Genomic DNA, 17,648 nt, shown 5'->3' with positions numbered 1-17,648 from the left:
CCCAGAATTCGTGTTGCACTTTTCTCTGGGCATTGTATCAGGAGATGGTTTGGGGATGTAGTGTTCGTCTCTTGCTAGGGTAGTATCTGCCAGGCTGCTTCACTGTGAAGTCAGTATTACCCTTCTCTTTTGCATTACAGAATTAAAATACAAGAATTAGGGGGGCCTGGGAGGCTCATCTGTTGAGAGCCCATTTCGGCTCAGGTCATGACCTCACAGTCTGTGAGTTCAAGTCTTGCGTCGGGCTCTGTGCTGACAACTCATAGCCTGGAGCCTGCTTCGGATCCTGTCTGTCTCTCTCTCTTTCTCTCTCTCTCTCTCTCCCTCCCCCACTCGTGATCTGTTTCTCTCTCTCTCAAAAATAAAATAAACATAGAAAATTAAAAAAAATAAAAAACAAGAATTATGGTAAAATATGCATAACATAAAATTTATATTTAACCATTTTAAGTGTCCAGTTCTGCAGCATTAAGCGCATTCACGCTGTTGAGAAACCATCACCACTCTCCACGGAGCTTTTTTCATCTTCCGGAACTGAAACTCTCTGTTGATTGAACACTAACTCTTCATTCTCCCCTTCCTCCAGACCCTGGCACCCACTATTCTACTCCCTGTCTATGAGTTTGCCTGTTCTAGATATCTCATCAGTGGAATCATACAATACTTATCTTTTTCTGACTGCTTATTTCGCTTAGCAGAATGTCTTCAAGGTTCACCAGGTTGTCAGAATATCCTTTCTTTTTAAGGCTGAATAAATATTCCCTTGTACGTATATATCACATGTTGTTCATGAACTTATCCCACGATGTTTCCCTTGGGTTGCTTCAGCCTTTCGGCGATTGTGAATAATGCTGCTATGAACTTGAGGGCACAAATATCTGTTCCGGTCCCCACTTTGCCTTCTCTTGAGTATATAACCAGAAATTTGAGTATAGAACCAGTGAAATTGCTGGATCATTATTTTACCCTTAATTAACAGGTGTCTGGTGGGATGATACTTGGAGGCTGTGCAAATATCCAGGTTTAGCATTCCTTGATTCCTACCTGAATCAATTATTATTCTAATGGTTGCTAAGTGGTACTTTCCCCCATCCTTTCTTCTACTTCTATCAGTTGGTATTCTACTGTAGAGAAGAAATTTCCGTTCCCCCTCATTTATTTAAGAATATGGACTCATTTTACCCAGTGGGTCATGATCCTTCACTCCGTGCACACTATTGCGCCGAGCAATTCTTTTCCCTGTGATTCCCACGGGCGCAAGATTGGGTAAACGCGGGAACCTTCTGTATTTCCTTGTCACCATTAAGAAAGCCGAGGCTGCAGCCTGACTTCCACACATCTAGGCGCTCACTTTCCTGCCCACTCATCTGTTCACTTGAACGGAAACCCTCTTTCCGACAACGTCAGCCTGCACTGACCACCTGGGCAGCCTCGCCCCGCGAGAACTACATTTCCCAGAGGCCTTCGAGGGTCGGCGTCATCAGCGAGCGCGGCCTTTCGCTCACGAAGCCGGCTTTGGAGAGCCCGCTGCGGCGGCGGCATCATGGCGGACGTGCTAAGTGTCGGAGTGAACCTGGAGGCCTTTGCTCAGGCCATCAGTGCCATCCAGGCGTTGCGTTCCAGCGTGAGCAGGGTGTTCGACTGCCTGAAGGATGGCATGCGGAACAAGGAGACGCTGGAGGGCCGGGAGAAGGCCTTCATTGCGCACTTCCAGGACAACTTGCATTCGGTCAACCGGGACCTCAAGTAGGTACCGGCTGAAGGGGCCGGCGTCGGGGACCCCGCCCGGTGTCCACCCTGTCCCGACCCCGCGCGAGTCTTTCTAACCTGGGGCTGCTCTCAGTTTCTTGCTCCCTTGCTGTCTTTCCCTCCCCTCCAAGCCCATGCCTGTTCCTCAGGGACACCTCGTCCCCCACCCCCGCTTTCTCGTCTCTCTTCTCTTGGCCTCCTATTCCTGGCTGCCTCCCGCCGCCCTGGACCTCCCGTGTGGTCGTTCGGTTCCTGACGAGGAGACGTGCTCTTCCCACGAACTTCCACTTCTCACCTCCGCTTCGCAGGTTTCTCACCTGTAGGCCCTCTGTGCCCCAGCGCGTCTGATCAAGTACTGCCAAACGGGACCAGCTCAGCGCTGCCCCAAACCCAAGTGCGCTCGGTCTGATTAGCACCAGTGCCTCGCCCCTGAACCTGGAAGCCATCAGGTCCACTCTAGTCCACCTCCAAACACGATAAAACAGGCCTTGATCTGTACCTTTCCCGCGCCCACGCCCCCGCCCAAACCACCTGATCAGGACTTCCTTCCCACTCTGCTCCTGGTCAGTTTCTTCCTCTGGAGAGACCTGATCTCAGCCTACACCAGCTCAGTCACCTATGTTTAACTCCCCTCCCCCCCGTATTAATTCGTGGCCCTGTAGGGTTAAGGATTGTATGTTTCTTTCTCTTTCTTACAAGTCACTTTCTTCTATTTTCTAAGTGTTGTGGAAGAATTGAGTGAAAGGGTGATTGTGAAAAGCCCAGCACACAGTAGGAACCCTTTAAATGGTTAGGTCCTGAACTTCTCCTCCCTTCCTTAAGAGAGTGACCCTTCTCAGAGACTTACAGGACTTTTGCTTCTCAGAACTGACCTTAGCAGGGAAAGGCATTTGGTAAGATAGTCATCCTACAATTTCTGGAATGGCTGGATCCCTCCCCCCGCCCCCCAACTTGGCTTCCTTAGTAACCAGCTGGAAAGAGGAGGTAGAATGGAGGAGGAGGTGGTGACCAAATGATGGGTGCCTCTTTTGATTTTTTTTTTCCCCTTAAGTAGTTGCCATTCTTTTTTGGTGGGAAGCCAGGAAATCACACACCCCTCCTCAACTCCCACATCCACTTGCTGTCTCTGGCGCAGTGCCAGTTAATAGTTCCCCTGCTTGAGGGGTTGCACTGGCTGTTCTTCTTCTTTTTTTTTTTTTTTTTAAATTTTTAATGTTTATTTTTGAAGGAGAGACAGAGTGTGAGCGGGGGAGGGGTAGAGAGAGAGGGAGACACGGAATCGGAAGCAGGCTCCAGGCTCTGAGCCATCAGCACAGAGCCCGATGCGGGGCTCGAACTGACAAACTGTGAGATCATGACCCGAGCGGAGGTCGGACGCTTCACCGACTGAGCCACCCAGGTGCCCCCTGGCTGTTCTTATGTCTCTTGCGTTTCCTCTCCGATCTGCTTCCTTTGGTAATGTTCGGCATCTTATAACCCTTCACCGTTCTAGAAAGTTCAAGAACATTTGCGTTCTGTCGCCTTTTAAAATCTTTACACGGTGGTGCCAAGAAGGTGGCTGAACGCTCCAAAATGAGTGTGGCATGAGAAGCTGTTCCTAGAGAGTCTTTTGTTGAACAGTTTGAGACTGGCCTCACAGAATGTGCTCCTGGAATGTGCTTTCGCTGTTGGCTCACTTTCCCAGGCTTCTCTCGAGTTTTCCTGCTAGACCGAAGTGTTTGACACAGCCCCCTCGGTGGTGTCTTCCCGTTCCATTTGTTTATTTTATCTCTTCTTTGTTTTGTTAAGTTTCACCATCTGTGAAGTACCACGCACTCGTCTCTTCCTACGTGAATGATAAATAATTACCATTTATTCAGGTACTCGAATGATCTGTAGCTCGGTTTTAATATAACACAAGCTCCCAGTTAGGAGTTTTCTTAATTGTCCCTGATGTTAACCTTTCACAGTATTTCCTCTTAAGAGACTTCTTAAAATTTTTTTTTTTTTTTTTTTACCAATGTGGTTGGCTAAGAATTGGAGTTTCAGTGGAGTCAGGTTTATTTACTTTATCTCTTTCTTTTCCAGTGAGCTGGAGCGTCTGAGCAATTTGGTAGGCAAGCCATCTGAGAACCATCCTCTCCATAACAGTGGGCTGTTAAGCCTGGATCCTGTGCAGGACAAAACTCCTCTCTATAGCCAACTCCTTCAAGCGTATAAATGGTCAAACAAGGTAAGGGAGACATGTCAGAAAGGGAGCTAATAGAGAAAAAGCTGAGTTTTCTTACATTTCAGAAATGCAGAAGGTGAAGGTAAGTCTTTCTTTTTTCTTTTTTTTGGGGGGGTGGTTGGTTTGTTCTTGATTCAGCCTGGGGTTACAGATTTGGAATTTCTCTATGAGCTATTTCATAGTCCTCTGAATCTTTGAGGATTCATCATGGTGCATAGGTAATTACTTTTTTAAGAAGGTTTAAGTCAGGTACATTTAACCTGGAGACCTGGTGTGGGGAGCAGCTTTTGTGAACTCCTTGAAATCATATGCAAGATGTTGTGTTGTGTGTATGTTTTTTTTTTTTCCCCCCTCTGGGGAAGACTTCCTAGCTCGCATCAGATTTGGAAGCATCCATGACCCCTAGAAGGTTAAGGACTGGTGGTCTGAATGTTCAGCCACTGACGCTGTTTATGTTGCTTGTACTGTCTTCCCCTGTGGTCACTGGAAGAACATCGCGAGAGTAGTGTTTGTCAGACTATTCTCTACTCTTTAATTACTGTAGACTGCACTCGAGGGAGCTTGTTCTTTTTTTTTATTAAAAATTTTTTTAATGTTTATTTATTTGTTTTTGAGAGAGAGAGAGAGAGAGAGAGAGAGAGAGAGAGAGAGAGACAGAGCATGAGTGGGGGAGGCATAGAGAGAGAAGGAGACACAGAATCCAAAGCAGGCTCTGAGCTGTCAGCACAGAGCCTGACACGGGGCTCAAACTCACAAACTGTGAGATCATGACCTGAGCTGAAGTCGGATGCTCAACGACTGAGCCACCCAGGCGCCCCTGAGGGAGATTGTTCTGAACACGCTCCACGGAACTTGCTCCTCAAGGCCTCCGTCAGCAGGCAGGTCTGTGGCCTAGACCCTGGGACAGCTGTGAAGGGAAGACTAAACTAGAGTCTAAAAATAACGACAACAATTAGGCTCGTAAGCCTGGCAACAGTCTGTTTACTGACAAGTTCCTTTTGTTTGGGTGCTTCGGGTTGTTGTGTATTTTTTTCCCTTGCTGATAAAGAATTAGAATATGTGTTTGGAATCAGCTTTCTTCATTACACTGTGCAACTGATCTGGAAACGGTGGTTCTCACAGTTATTGATAGGGAGCTGCTTTCGCCCCCTCCAGTTATCCATCATCTTTTTCCTCTTTTCTGTGGTCCTTTCCCCCCTCTGTCTTGGATGCGGATGAGCACTGATGGTTTTTCCGGCGAGCAAAATTTTTTCTTTGAGTTTCTCAACAGTATTTAATACACTTCGGTTTGAGGTAGAACTCTAGCAGCTAAGTCTGAGATTCAGGGAGAAGTGATTTGTCCTGGGGGGCATTAAAGAGAACTTGAACCTCTGACACGAACCCTTAGCCCGCAGGGGTTGTCCCCCAAACTCTGGGCTGCCGTGGATAGAAACCCAGTTGGGTCTTGAGGATCCGGGTGCCCAGTTGGTATGGGGGCTGTCCCTCTCCTGTTGTCTCTAGGCCTGCTTTCCTGTGTTGGCCTGACGCCTGTGAGGGTGGACAAGACGGCCTGGCAGTTGTAGATTTGCCTGGTTCTTGTAGCAGGTGATCTCCTGCTGTCACACCAGACCCCGAAAAGGGATTTGAGCCCTGCTTGGTAGGTGGCTCCTATCTAAACAGGCCGTGAGTCCAGGAGCGAGATTCTCTGATTGGCTGTTACAGATCACCTGAAGCACAGGAAGTGGGGCTCCTTGGAGTTGGAGAGGCAGTTCCCAAAAGGAGGGGGTACAGGGCAAATAAAAATTATTTCACTGCCGTAGCCAGGCGCGAGCCTGTTCCAGCCCCACGCAGACAACACTGCCCTATCTGGCTGTCCTGTTTGAGGCTCTTTGTTTTCCCAGGGGCACTGTAGGTCACCCTTCCATGAGTTTACCCCGGGATTGGGTGGGGTCTGATCAGTAGGCGTATGTGTGACTTATTTCTGGTTGGACACCTGGTAGAAAGTCTTGCTTTTTGGTGTTTGGACACGGAAGCTGTGTTGGTGTATCACGTGGGTAATGTTTTTGGAATAGGCTAGAGCTATGGAGACTTTTCGGTGGCAGGAAAACTTAGGCTGCTCACAAAACCATGAGTGACCGGGACTCCAGGGGAAGTGACTGGTTTCTAATCGAGGCGATGGCACTTAACTTTTGAATGAAGGCAGTGTGCTTGTTCGCCGAATTTAATAGTGTATTGAAATAAACGTCCCTGCTCCCGACCCTTCCCCTTGCTCCAAGCTGGAGAAGAGGTTGTATTAAGGAAAATAACTATGAGGTGTATGGAACTTCTTGTCCTGGAGATGCTACAGATGAAAATAGATGGTAAATCCCACACAAGCCGTGTGAGAGATGGAGAGGTTTTTAGTTTTGTTCTGGGCCTGGTGAGCCTTCGTAGTAGAGTTCTTTCATCAGCTCCCTAGTGCCCCAGCAGAGGGGCGGTTTGGGGCTGCTCGTACCATTGATCAGTCGAAACAGATTATGAGTGAGAGATGTGTAGTTTAACCCTTATTTTAAAGCTGAGCACCTTGAGGCCCACTGAACTGACCTGCTCACGGCCTCACAGCTAGACGAGAATTTGCGTTTCCTGACTGAGGTCAGCGTTCTTTTCCTCCAGACTTGATGCCTTAATCCATTTTGGCATAAGGTTTCCGACTACAGAAAACATTTTTCCCCTTCAGCGTTCGCCCTAGGAGCAGTTCATACGTTATCTTTCATTCGTGAATCTGTACGCGTTTTGCTAATTTATAATGGTTTGTTGAGAGATGGAGTTGACAGACACGTGGTCTGCGGGGGGGGCCCCCCCGAACTATTGCTCTCGTCCCGGGCAGACGTCACTAATCACCCTCTGCATTCCTTCCTGCTGAGGTCATGCAGGGGCTCACAGCTCTGTTCTGGGACTCAGGGGCCCCTGCCAATTATTCCAAGGTGGGCTGCAGGGAAAACAGGTTTCTTACTTCCATCGTGATAGATAATGTCCCATTTGACTATGACTTATTTATACCTTACCTTACTCTAGAAAGGATTTAAGGTAGATTGCAAGAATACACGAAGCCTTGAAAGAGAGAAACCACGGTAAGGATGCCTTGTGTACATTTCTTTAATAAACTCAGGAAGCAGCCCCAAGAAATAAGCCAGTATTCTAATTTCCAGCTGGGGATATGGAGGCAGCAAGCAATCACGTGTGTTTATTTTGCCCCTCCTACAAACGAAAAGAGCCTTTTCGTCGCTGAAGCCTTCCTCATTCATCATTTTACCCTCAAAGAGTTTAAACCAGGAAGCGCATTAATATGTTAAGTGAAGTTTGGGGTGACTTGCCAATGTCAGCTTTGCGCGCTGTTGGCTGAGGATTGAAGGAAGTGTGGGAAGGGCTTTAATACCACCCGTTATGTGACGAACTTTCCGTTGTATGTGCTGTTGGCCATAGAAAAGTCGCGTTCATGCTTAGTGACTAATGATTTTCTTTAGGGGATTTTGTAATTTTCGTAAAGTCAGTTGGAATATTAATTACATGGTAGTTGGCATAATTGTTAGGATAACACATTTAAAAGTGAATCTAATCTAATGAAGTGATGGCAAATTGCTGTGAGCAGCACTTTCTCCGTGCTGAACTGGGGACAGACTTCCGCTTTTAACTATCATGCACCTATAGATGATTGTTCTGTAGAGGGATGTCAGGCTCTCTTGAGGAGGGCACAAAATAATTGGCCTCCACGCTGTCCTTGCCGTAAGGTGGTCCACGTGGACGTTCTGTGGCCGATTATGCTCAGATATGCTGCGGGTTACACCACGCTTCTTCCGGAGACCCCTCCCCGAAGGTTTCCAGCCTCCTGTCACCAGGCTGTTCTTTCTGACTCTGACTTTTTTCGTTTGTTTGTGGCAGAGGCTGCTCGTGCATTTGCCTGAAACGCTGGCTGAGGTCGCAGCCTTTCCCAGGTGACAGCAGAAGCAGAGAAGACCCTGAAGGGTCACTTTTGGGGTGTGTGTGGGGGGGGGGGCGGGGTTGGGAAATGGGCGCCAAGGAAGGTGCTGCTGCTGCCTTCGAGGTTTCCACCTGCTTCATTTCTCATTTTTATTAGAGCAAGAGCTGCTTTCTATTCCGAGAACATTCCGCTGGCAAGTCTGAAGGCTCTTCCTCCATCCTGCCTCCCCGACCATTCCTACCAGCATTCGGTTAAATTAAGTGGCTTGAAGCTGCTGTTACGTCTGCCTCGCTCAGACCCATCCTTGAAGGTGTTCCTCGTGTGTCCTCATCTTGGAGCTAACGGGGGTGGGGTTGTTTTAGATTGAGCCTCTTCCACGTCCCCGAGGAGGCGCCGCGTCTGTCCTGTTCCCTGCTGGGCGTCCCCAGCACCTAGCAAGGCGCCTGGCACACAGCAAGCATTCCGTTAAAATTCACTGAATGAATGAAAGAAAAAAGAAAAGCCTCTTCTCTTGAATTTTTAATTTACAACCCCTTTTGCGGTTTGCTTGCTCGTGTTTTTTGATGAAGTACGATAAGGACATTGCCACTTTTGGCCATTACTGAGCAATCCAGACGCGCTACGTGGAGATGAGAGGCATTTCCGGGATCCTGTGATGGAGGCCAGGGCTGGCTTCCAGAAGGGTAATTTGGAAGGACGGCCTGAGGTCAGTTGGGGAACTGACGGTAAGCTCCTTGAGGGCTGAGGTTAGCAGTTTTATCCACGACGCTTGCCGCCCATGGGTCCTTTCTGAGAGGGCCGGGTCGACAGCAGGTGCTTCGGAGGGGCTGGGGCTTGATAGCAGTCTTCTGGAGTCGACCGAGTCAGGCTAATTTGAGCCACAGCGCCTGATGTCGGGTGCTGTGTGGCAGCTGTCATTTTGGCAGTGGTGTGAAAACCGGGAAGAGAGTTCCATCAGTCTCTTGGGGGTTACCTGTCTCTGTGTATCGTCAGTACCCGATTTCTGCCTCTAGCATTTGCCTTAGCACCAGGCCCGCCCCTGAGAGAGGAATTAGTTCTTCTCTCTGATACGTGCTTGGGGACCACAGACTCATTAAGCACACAGTGCCCCCCAAACCTCGATTCGTCATCGTGACTTCGGACCAGGCGCGGTTGGGGATCGGCCGTGTCGTGAGCACAGGTGCCGTTCTTAGGGGCGTCCTCTCACCAGCATGTGGCCCGCACAGCCCCTGCTCACTCAGAACGGGCTTGCTGCCACGGCGGGGGTGGCTCCTGGAGCGGCTGCCCTGGTGAGCCTCGAACCCTACACCCTTCTCCTCCCTCCCCAAGCCTTGATGCCGTGGGAGCCGTCCTGAAAAGAACAGAGAGTAACGTAACCAGAAAAAGACAACAGAACAAAACCAGTCCCCTGGGATTTCTAGATACCGTTGGCGTCAGAAGCAGAGGAGAAGATAGCCAGAAATGTCAGGCCTTCCCCGTAAGTTCTGGAGTTAGGTTGCCTGTGTTCTGATCCGGTTCTGCGCCTTGAACAAGTGAGGAAGAAACTCTTGTAAAGCACCAGTGTCCTCCTCTATAAAATGGGGACAATGCTAGTGTTTGAATCACGGTGTTGTAGGAAAGATTAAGTGAAGCCGTGCACGTAGAGTGCCTTAGGAGACTCACATTCGGTCGGTGTTCCGGAAGTGGTAGTTGTGTGTGTAGTTAGTTATGGAGTGACAGTATCGCTCAGCAGTTAAGAGCATGGGCTCCAGAGCTGGGCTGCCGTGGTTCACCTCCTAGTCCTGCTGTCTGACAGCTGTGAGGCCCACCTCTCTGGGCCTCAGTTTTCTATTCGGTAAAATGGAGATGATAATTGCACCTACCTCAGAAAGGTGTTCTGAGGCTGAACGGGGTCATACAGGCGAAGCACTGAGCTCGCACAGAGTTGCTACCCTCTGGGGGCTGGGCTGCTGTTATCTCCACAAACGACGATGAAGGACAGACTCCTGGGCCACACGGGGCTCTCCTTCAGTAATTTCTGCTCTGTCGCACAGCTCCCCAAACTTGATTTTGGTGTATTCTTCTGGAAATCTACCCATCAGCGAGTGTTTTAGGTAGTCGACACCTTTTTGCTCTGGGGAAGCCTGAGCGTAGATATTAGTAGTTCACACGCTAACGTGAACTAGTGGGAGGGGAGATCTTTCCTCCTAAGACCTGGAGGTTGGACGGGGGGGGGGGGATTGAGAGTTTGGTGAGAAGGCTTGCTAATCTCTTGGTGTGGAGCCCTGGGTTTTGGACAGGGTAGGATCGCATGTGGGAGTTGAGGGACAGCAAAGGCAGGGGGAGGGTCCCGGGAAGAGACCTCAAGCGGGGAGGAGGGACTGCAGAGAAGGGGTTGAGAAGGGCTGTGTCTTGCTCAGGGCAGCCCATTCGTCCAAAGTGAGGAGGAACCTGCTCGCTGGGCGCTCGGGAAGGCCTCTCTCCCAGAGCTCGGCATTCAGATTGGTCTCTAGTGCTCTTACCTGGTGGGAACACTGCTGTGGCCTAGTCGGGGATTTCTTCTTTTCTTTCTTTTTTTAAAATTTATTTATTTTGAGAGAGAGAGGCAGCGAGAGAGAGAGAGAGAGAGAGAGAGGGAGAGAGAGGATCTTAAGCAGGCTCCATGTTGTCAGTGCAGAGCCCGATGCGGGGCTAGAACTCAAGAACCATGAGATCCTGACCTGAGCCAAAATCAAGAGTCATCGGATACTTAACTGACTGAGCCACCCAGGCGCCTCTAGTCTGGGATTTCTTGCATCGTTTCTTTAGGAAAATGCTTGCACACAAAGGCCAGTATAAAAATACACATTTGGATGCTATCCACTTTGTAAATTGGGTGTTTGTTACCGCAGGGCTCTGGGGTCGGACTCTCTTGGGTTTGAATCCCCAGCCCTCTCTGTCAGCTTTCTGATTTGGGGCCAGTGACATAAGCTGGCTCTGTCGTAGCCTCCTCATCAAAGTGGTTTACAACGGCCTCCGTGTGAGGGCTGTGGTGAAGACTGATGGGCTTACCTCTGTGCCCCCCGGTGCCCAGAGCAGCGCGTGTGGTGAGTGTGCATTGGCGTTAGCTCATCCTACTCTTGTTGGTATTTCTGGTGAAGCGTGAGGAGGGCAGCATGCAGTTGTGACAACACGTGACAGAGCTTTTGCGAGACCGGCACTGAGTTTGGGCTGTCGCCTGGCTAGCCGCGTGCCCCGCTGTGTGACCGTGTCCCGGAGGCAGTACCCCTCTGGGTGCTGGCTTCCTTCCTGCTGGATTGAAGACTTGGGTCGGACGATCTCTCCGGTCCCTTTTGGCTCTAACTTGGGAAGAGTCGTGGAGTTATGTATGCGTTTCTGTGGTTATGCAAACGAAAGCGGGGGGGGGGGGGGGTGCTGGAAGAGGGTAGCTCTTGTCCGGTAACCTTTCTTAAGCGTAGTGATTGTGTATGCATCTCAGAATATGCCAGAACAGAGCAGCAGCCTAGAGGACTTCAGTGGAAAATTACCTTCCAGAGGTTCTCTAGACAGCAGTAGCCTCTTGTAACACACTGAGTGTAAATGTTAATGAAAATCCAGTGATGCCCCTCTAGTTCTAAATGGTTTCTGTCCCAAGGCTTTGGCCTAATTCCACATCTTTATGTTCTACTGACTAGTGGTTTCTGAAAATCGCCACTTTATTGTTGCCTGGAATCAGATTTGTGCCTCTCTCGTTTTTTTTTTCTTTTTTCTTTTTTTCCTCTAAAGGAACAGGAACTCTCTCTAGAAGCTGCCCCGGGTGGCTGCAGAGGCTGCTAGACGTGTGTCACGCCTGCCCCCAGGAGTCAGTCTGTCTGTCTGTAGGGGACTCATCTTGATTCCCTTCCTGGCTGTCTTGCATTAGCCTTTTCTGGGCTGATTAGGTTTGTGTGGTTTGTCCAAAGCCTTCTGGAGATTGTAACCAGAGCCTGAGAAGGGCACTTTGTCTTCTCTTCCAGGAATGTTTAGTAGAAAGGAAATCGTCCCGTATCATTTTTCTTCATGGTGAGTTGCACATTGACGGTGGGGGGAGGAAGCGTAGCATTACAAGCACAGAGAGAATCCGATGTTACGCCTCCCTGTTTTCTCGCCGGCCCTCCTTCGCGGCGGTGCGAGCTGCGGAAATGCCGCTGGGTGATGAGTGCTGTTTCCCCTTGTACGATCCTTCCCCGGGCCACCTCCAGACCCACGTATCAAAGTCCCTACCAGACGTCTGCACTCAGAGACCCAGAGGCCTGGGAGACTGGAGTCCGGAACTAAAATCCTACCCGCCACTCCCTGCCCCCCGGCCCCTGCTACCTGCTGCTCCTCGTGCTGGACACCAGCCAGGTGCCCGGCCCCTCACCCCTGCTGACCGAAATCGATGGGCTCCACCTCTTGAAAACCTTTTTTTACTCTTTCCTCCCTGTCTTGACTGTTACTGCCTGAGCCTGGGCCTCGATGATGGCCTGAGCCGATGCTATAGGCTTCCCACTGATTTCCTGCCCGTTCCTACCCCTTCTAATCTATTTTCCTCTCGACAGCTCCCGGGGGATCTTTATAACGTAGACATCTGATTGGTTGCTCCTCAGCGGTTTCTTCCATCTCTCTTAGGACCGAGGCCAGCTCCCCAGCTGGCATTTGGAGGCATTCTAGTCGTTGTGCTCAGGGGCCTGAGTCCAGAAGCAGACAGCCCTTTGGCCAGATTCCTTAGCCTCAGTTTCCTCATCTGCAAATGGCACGCAGAGCCCCGCCTCTCAGGGTAGCTGTGAGGGGTACGTGAATACCGCTCTGGCGTGTTGAGCACAGCGCCTGGAGTGTTACCATTTACCAACAACAGTGAGGACGTAGGACTTCAGATCTGGCTCCCGTCCTCCCTCCCTTCCTTCCTTCTGGGAAAACGGGAACCCCAAACGTTTCATTGTGGAAAATTTCAAATATACGCAGAAGTAATAAGTACACTCTTTCTCTGTGGGGTGTGAGGACCGGCGTGCTTTAAAGCAAGTCCCAGACGTGTCACTTCGTCGGCAAACTTCACGGTTCAGCTTCCATGCCTCCCATTCTTCCTGCTCTTATCTTTGCTAGTTCTGGTCTACAGAAGCAGATCCGCAGATCCACACGGGCCATGATCTTTTCATCTCAGGGCCTTTGCACATGTTATTCTTCCTTCTCGTTCCTCCCTTTGGAAAACTCTTCCTCATTTCCATCTCAGCTGAGCTCTTACCTCCTCTAGGAAGTCTTCTGAGATATTCCCAAATTAGGCCCTGGTGTTTACACCTGTGACTGCTTTTCTCCCACTCTGCCTGTTTGCGACCCCCCCACAAGATTAAGCCTTGTCCTATACTAGGATTTGGACTTGGAGCCTCAGTCTGCTGGGCTGTAAAGTGGGCATGATACCAGTCTCATAGTGTTGATCCGAGTGTCTGATTAGGAAATGTGTATATCGTGTCTCGTTCAGAGTGGGATATATAGTGGCATTTAATAAATAGTAATTATTGCCAGTAGCTGTTTCTAAATGTGCCATAAAACAGTATGTGAATGGGTACATCGAAGCCTCTAAATCTCTTCCTCTTTTCCTTTTTAGATTATTTATGTATGCGTTTTCCCTTCTGAATTAGCTTCTGTTGTTTCCCCTTGACATTGTCAGACTCCTGTTGTGGGAGGGGGGTGGAAGTGAGTGGCAGAGGCTTTCCACTGACTTCTCTGGCCACCAAGCCCCATCTGAGGGATCTCCGGGCCGGGGCCGGGGGTGCCTGACGGGTGCACGTCCGTGTGGCCTTCGACTCTGGAGCGCTGCTGCCCGCATTCCCCTTTATTCCGGGTGCTTTTGCTGCAGTCACTTATTTGTTTTGGGAGGCTCCAGCTTGCAGCTTCCTGGGCTGGGGAGGGCTGGTTTCGGGGCCCCGTCTCTGGGCCAGGGCCTTGGCTCCGCCTTCTGCTCCTCCTTGCTGACTTGACAAAGTGAACAGAACTCGCTAATCCCCTCCCTTCCCCTGGGGACCGTTTACTCATCCGGTCAGTTCTGGCAAGTCCTGGCAAGTCGGTAACTTTGGTCTCCCCCTCCCTTTACTGTACTGGCAAACATCACAGCCTCTGAATTGGAGGCTCTTTCTGAAATTTCTGGCCTCATTTGTGGCCGCTCTGCCAGCCACACCCCCGTCCCACCATGAGGAGTCCAGAGCGGTGACGGCGCCTGCTGCTTGCCATCCCTATTCTGGAGCCCCTGGTCCCTTCTTGAGTGCGTGTTGTACCGCTTCCTCTTCCAGCCCGGTTACAGTGTTGCTTCAGAGAAGCCTCTGGAATAATCAGGCCGAGCTGATCTTGTCTATTTTTGCGCCACGGCGTCTCAGCAGCTGTACCGATCACATCATGCCGTAGCCCCTTGCTGTCCAGGTCTGTCCCCTTTTCACCAAGGTTCGGACTGTGGCATCATCTTTGAACACCTGGCATCTGGCACTTAGTAGGCACTTAGTAATTGAGCTGTGCCCCCCTCCCCCTCCCATATTTCCAAACAAACTCTAGGGGCCGTGCCTCTTTCCACTAAGTGGTGGATCTCAAAGGGACCTCAGTGGCCCGGCAGGTCTTTGACCCTCGTTATATACAGAGAGACTTCTCCCAGGCTATACTGCCAGCCCTCTAATTGGGGCCCGCGGTACTTGGCAGCGTGGAAAATGAATGTCAGCTGAATGTCCGGAGCACCAGACAGGTTCCTTCTGCTGTTAAGGCCCACTAAAATACTACCTTTTATTTGTAGTTGTGAGGCCACCGACCCCTTGTCAGTGAGGCAGGCGCAGTGCTCAGTCCACTGAGGGCACCATCGGGGACAGGTGTGATTCAAGGACCCCTACAGTCTTTGTGCAGAGTAAGGCCTTGCAGGGCCCAGCCTGGGTGTGGACGTGGCTCAGAGGAACTGCCCCGACTTCCATGCGTGAGGCGGCCCCAGACCCCGGGCTTCTGAGAGGCAGGTCCCTCCCTCTGCTGTAAGCTTTGGATGTGGAAAGCGGAGCCTTTGTTGGGCAAGCCCCGAAGAGCAGGTGTCTGCCTTGGAGGCCCCTGCTGCCCTTGCCGGCACGGGGGGCGTGCGAGGATGGCCGTGAAAGGGTAGTGCCAGTCCCCACTTTGTTTTTTGTTTGTTTTTCTGTTTTAACAGGAAGTGTCCTCGTTTGGGTGCACGAGATGCCAATTGCTTTTCTCTTCTCCCCATTAGTGTGTGTCTACCTGTTTTAGGGTTGGGAGTTACATTGTGCCCTGGTCATTTTCAGTCGAAATAACAGTGGTTTCTCTATTATTTTTACCTTCGAGAGAGAGGGAGAGAGCGAGTGGGGGAGGGACAGAGAGAGAGGGAGACAGAGGATCCGAAGCGGCTCTGTGCTAACAGCGGAGAGCCCGACGTGGGGCTCGAACTCATGAACCGTGAGATCGTGACCCGAGCTGAAGTCAGACGCTCACCTTGACTGAGCCACCCAGGCGCCCCGAGGCTTCCCTGATTATCGGTCCCTTGTCAGTCGTTCTCACCACTGAGCATTCCAAGCTCGGCTCTTTCCTGATGACTCTGTACATGGAAGATTTTGGGGGGGAGTCTGCACATTTGGGGTGTGTGCATGCATTCACATGGGAAAAAATAGTTGCTCTTGTTATGAAATGCTCAGTCTTACTCATTTCCAGACTATGCTTTTAGGTAGTGCGTTTTTTGCTAGCAAATATCGAATTCGCCCATTCAGTGCCTACTTAATGAGCACCTACTGTGTTCGAGGCACTGTTCTAGACCCCACAGACAAAACTGATACATTCCCGTCTCCCTGGAACTTAGACTCTATCCAGATGTCTAATTTGATCAGAGGAGTTAAGTGCCCAAGGCACCTGGTAATAACATTGGTCTTTTTTCCCTCTTAATTAGCGGCCTTCCTATGTCCCAGTTCACCAGTCTTAACCACGGAAAGTCTTAACACACTCATGGTGTGCTGGGTGGCTTAACTGGCGGGTGCAGCTGGTCTTGAACAGTGTCTGAACATGGAGGAGATTGTGTCTTGGAGTGTCGATATCTTAAGTATCATCCTGTTTTTATAGCTTGGCGCATTTTCATTCCGTCATATGCTTAATGCAAATGCAAATTTATTGCTAGTGATACCCAGTTTTCTGCTTTATTTGCCCTTGGCGTGTTACCCGCTTGCCCGCATCCCGCTCCAGCCTAATGCTGTGCTTGCTTTCAGGGGTCCTCGTTGATATCAAGAGGACACTAAATGTGTTTCTTTTATTTGTGTCCAGAGGAGAAAAACAATCACTCAGTCCTCTTCAGGGTACTGACTTCCTTGCTGCTGCTGACCTCAGACCTGACCCGGTTGGTTTGTTTCTATGGTGAGAGAACTCTCTATGTTCTCTGTGATGTGTGTTAGTGATTCTTAGGCACTGTATTTGCAGCTGGGTCCCTTTAAATTTCATTTAAATACCTGATGCCCTGAGGGACGATTTTGCCCCTGGGGGACATTGGCCTTATGCGCCGACTATAGCACCTCCCCCAGGGTCAGGCTGGGTCCTCTGCGTGCCCTGCGCCGTCTCCGATCGCCCGACTGCCCGCCCGGTTGTGTGTCCAGTCGTTTCTTCATCTCAACCACTTAAAGCCACACTTTATAGTTCAGTATGCTTCCTGGAGTTGAATGCATTGATTCAGACTCCTGCATCATCCATGGTATTTGTGATGAGAATTAGAATCACCGGAGTTTCCAGACAGAGCAAATTCGCGACTTCTTCCTGGTGAGCAGAAAACGATCCAGTGGCCATTGAAGAGTTTTGTTTAATGATTCGGTGGCAGTGCGTCCTCCTGTTAAAATCACCGTAGCGGTCTCTGTATGGTACGGTTCCTCTCCATGCGTCTCTGTCTTCACCTGTAAAATGAGTTTGAGGACGCTTCTCTCCCTGTGTGGTGACTGCACAGGGCCGGCACGTAGTAGGCACTCAGTGGGTGTTTGTTCTCTCTTTTTTTTAAAGTTTTATTTGTTTATTTTGAGACGGAAAGAGAGGGTGTGAGCAGGGGAGGAGCGCGCGCACACACACACACACACACACACACACACACACACACAGGGAGAGAGAGAACCCCAAGCAGGCTCCATGCTGTCAGTGGGGAGCCCGATGTGGGGCTCAAACCCATGAGCCGGGAGACCACGACCTGAGCTGAAATCAAGTCGGAGGCCCAACCAACCGAGCCACCCAGATGCCCCGTCAGTTTGCCTTTTGTCACTGCAGCTCCTGCCTCCTGTGCCTTCCACCCATAAACACGTGACTCGTGCCAGCAGAGACATGCCCGCTTAGCTAGGTTACCCCCAGGCTTGGCATGGAGGGCAACGATGCTAGCTCTGATTGCCTTTAAAATGTTAAACCGCAGAGGATTATGGAGGCCGATACTCTTGTATCCCTTGTTTTCCCCGTCTAAAATGGAGCAGTCCGTGTTAATTTTAATTACTTGGATGAGCTCAAACATTGAGATTTTAGTGCATCTTTGCAGTAGCTCAGATGGCATAACCACATTATTCTGCTGGCAGTTCCTTGGGATTCTCGGCCAAAATGCTCTATTTGGGACCTCTGCTTATAAACCTGGGACGTGGTAATTTCCCAGCAAGATGTCTGGGGGGGAATGTTGCTTTTCCTGTTGAGACTTGCTGCAAATAGTGAAGCGTTGGGTGCCACAGTGCTGGGCATGTATTGTTTTTGAGGGAGGTTTTCAAAGCTTTTGGTTAGCAGAGGGTCTCCCGGGGGAATTGC

The 17,648-nt window shown here is 50.3% G+C and overlaps 1 protein-coding gene across 4 annotated transcripts in view; it reads left to right on the top strand.

The window, feature by feature from the left end:
* Positions 1-1,505: 1,505 nt before the first annotated feature.
* MED27 (mediator complex subunit 27) overlaps positions 1,506-17,648 on the top strand; it is a 199,371-nt gene continuing 183,228 nt past the window's right edge. For all 4 annotated transcript variants that reach the window (XM_047830718.1, XM_047830716.1, XM_047830717.1 and 1 more), the window contains exons 1-2: positions 1,506-1,746; positions 3,817-3,961. In XM_047830718.1, the coding sequence (XP_047686674.1) occupies positions 1,544-1,746; positions 3,817-3,961 (348 nt within the window). In that variant the 5' untranslated portion in view covers positions 1,506-1,543. The remainder of the gene's footprint in view (positions 1,747-3,816; positions 3,962-17,648) is intronic.

Source organism: Prionailurus viverrinus, chromosome D4, assembly GCF_022837055.1.
Source record: "Prionailurus viverrinus isolate Anna chromosome D4, UM_Priviv_1.0, whole genome shotgun sequence".
In the NCBI taxonomy this organism is placed as follows: domain Eukaryota; kingdom Metazoa; phylum Chordata; class Mammalia; order Carnivora; family Felidae; genus Prionailurus; species Prionailurus viverrinus.
The sequence above is the reverse complement of the archived record's forward strand: the minus strand, read 5'-3'. Positions and strand labels throughout refer to the sequence as shown.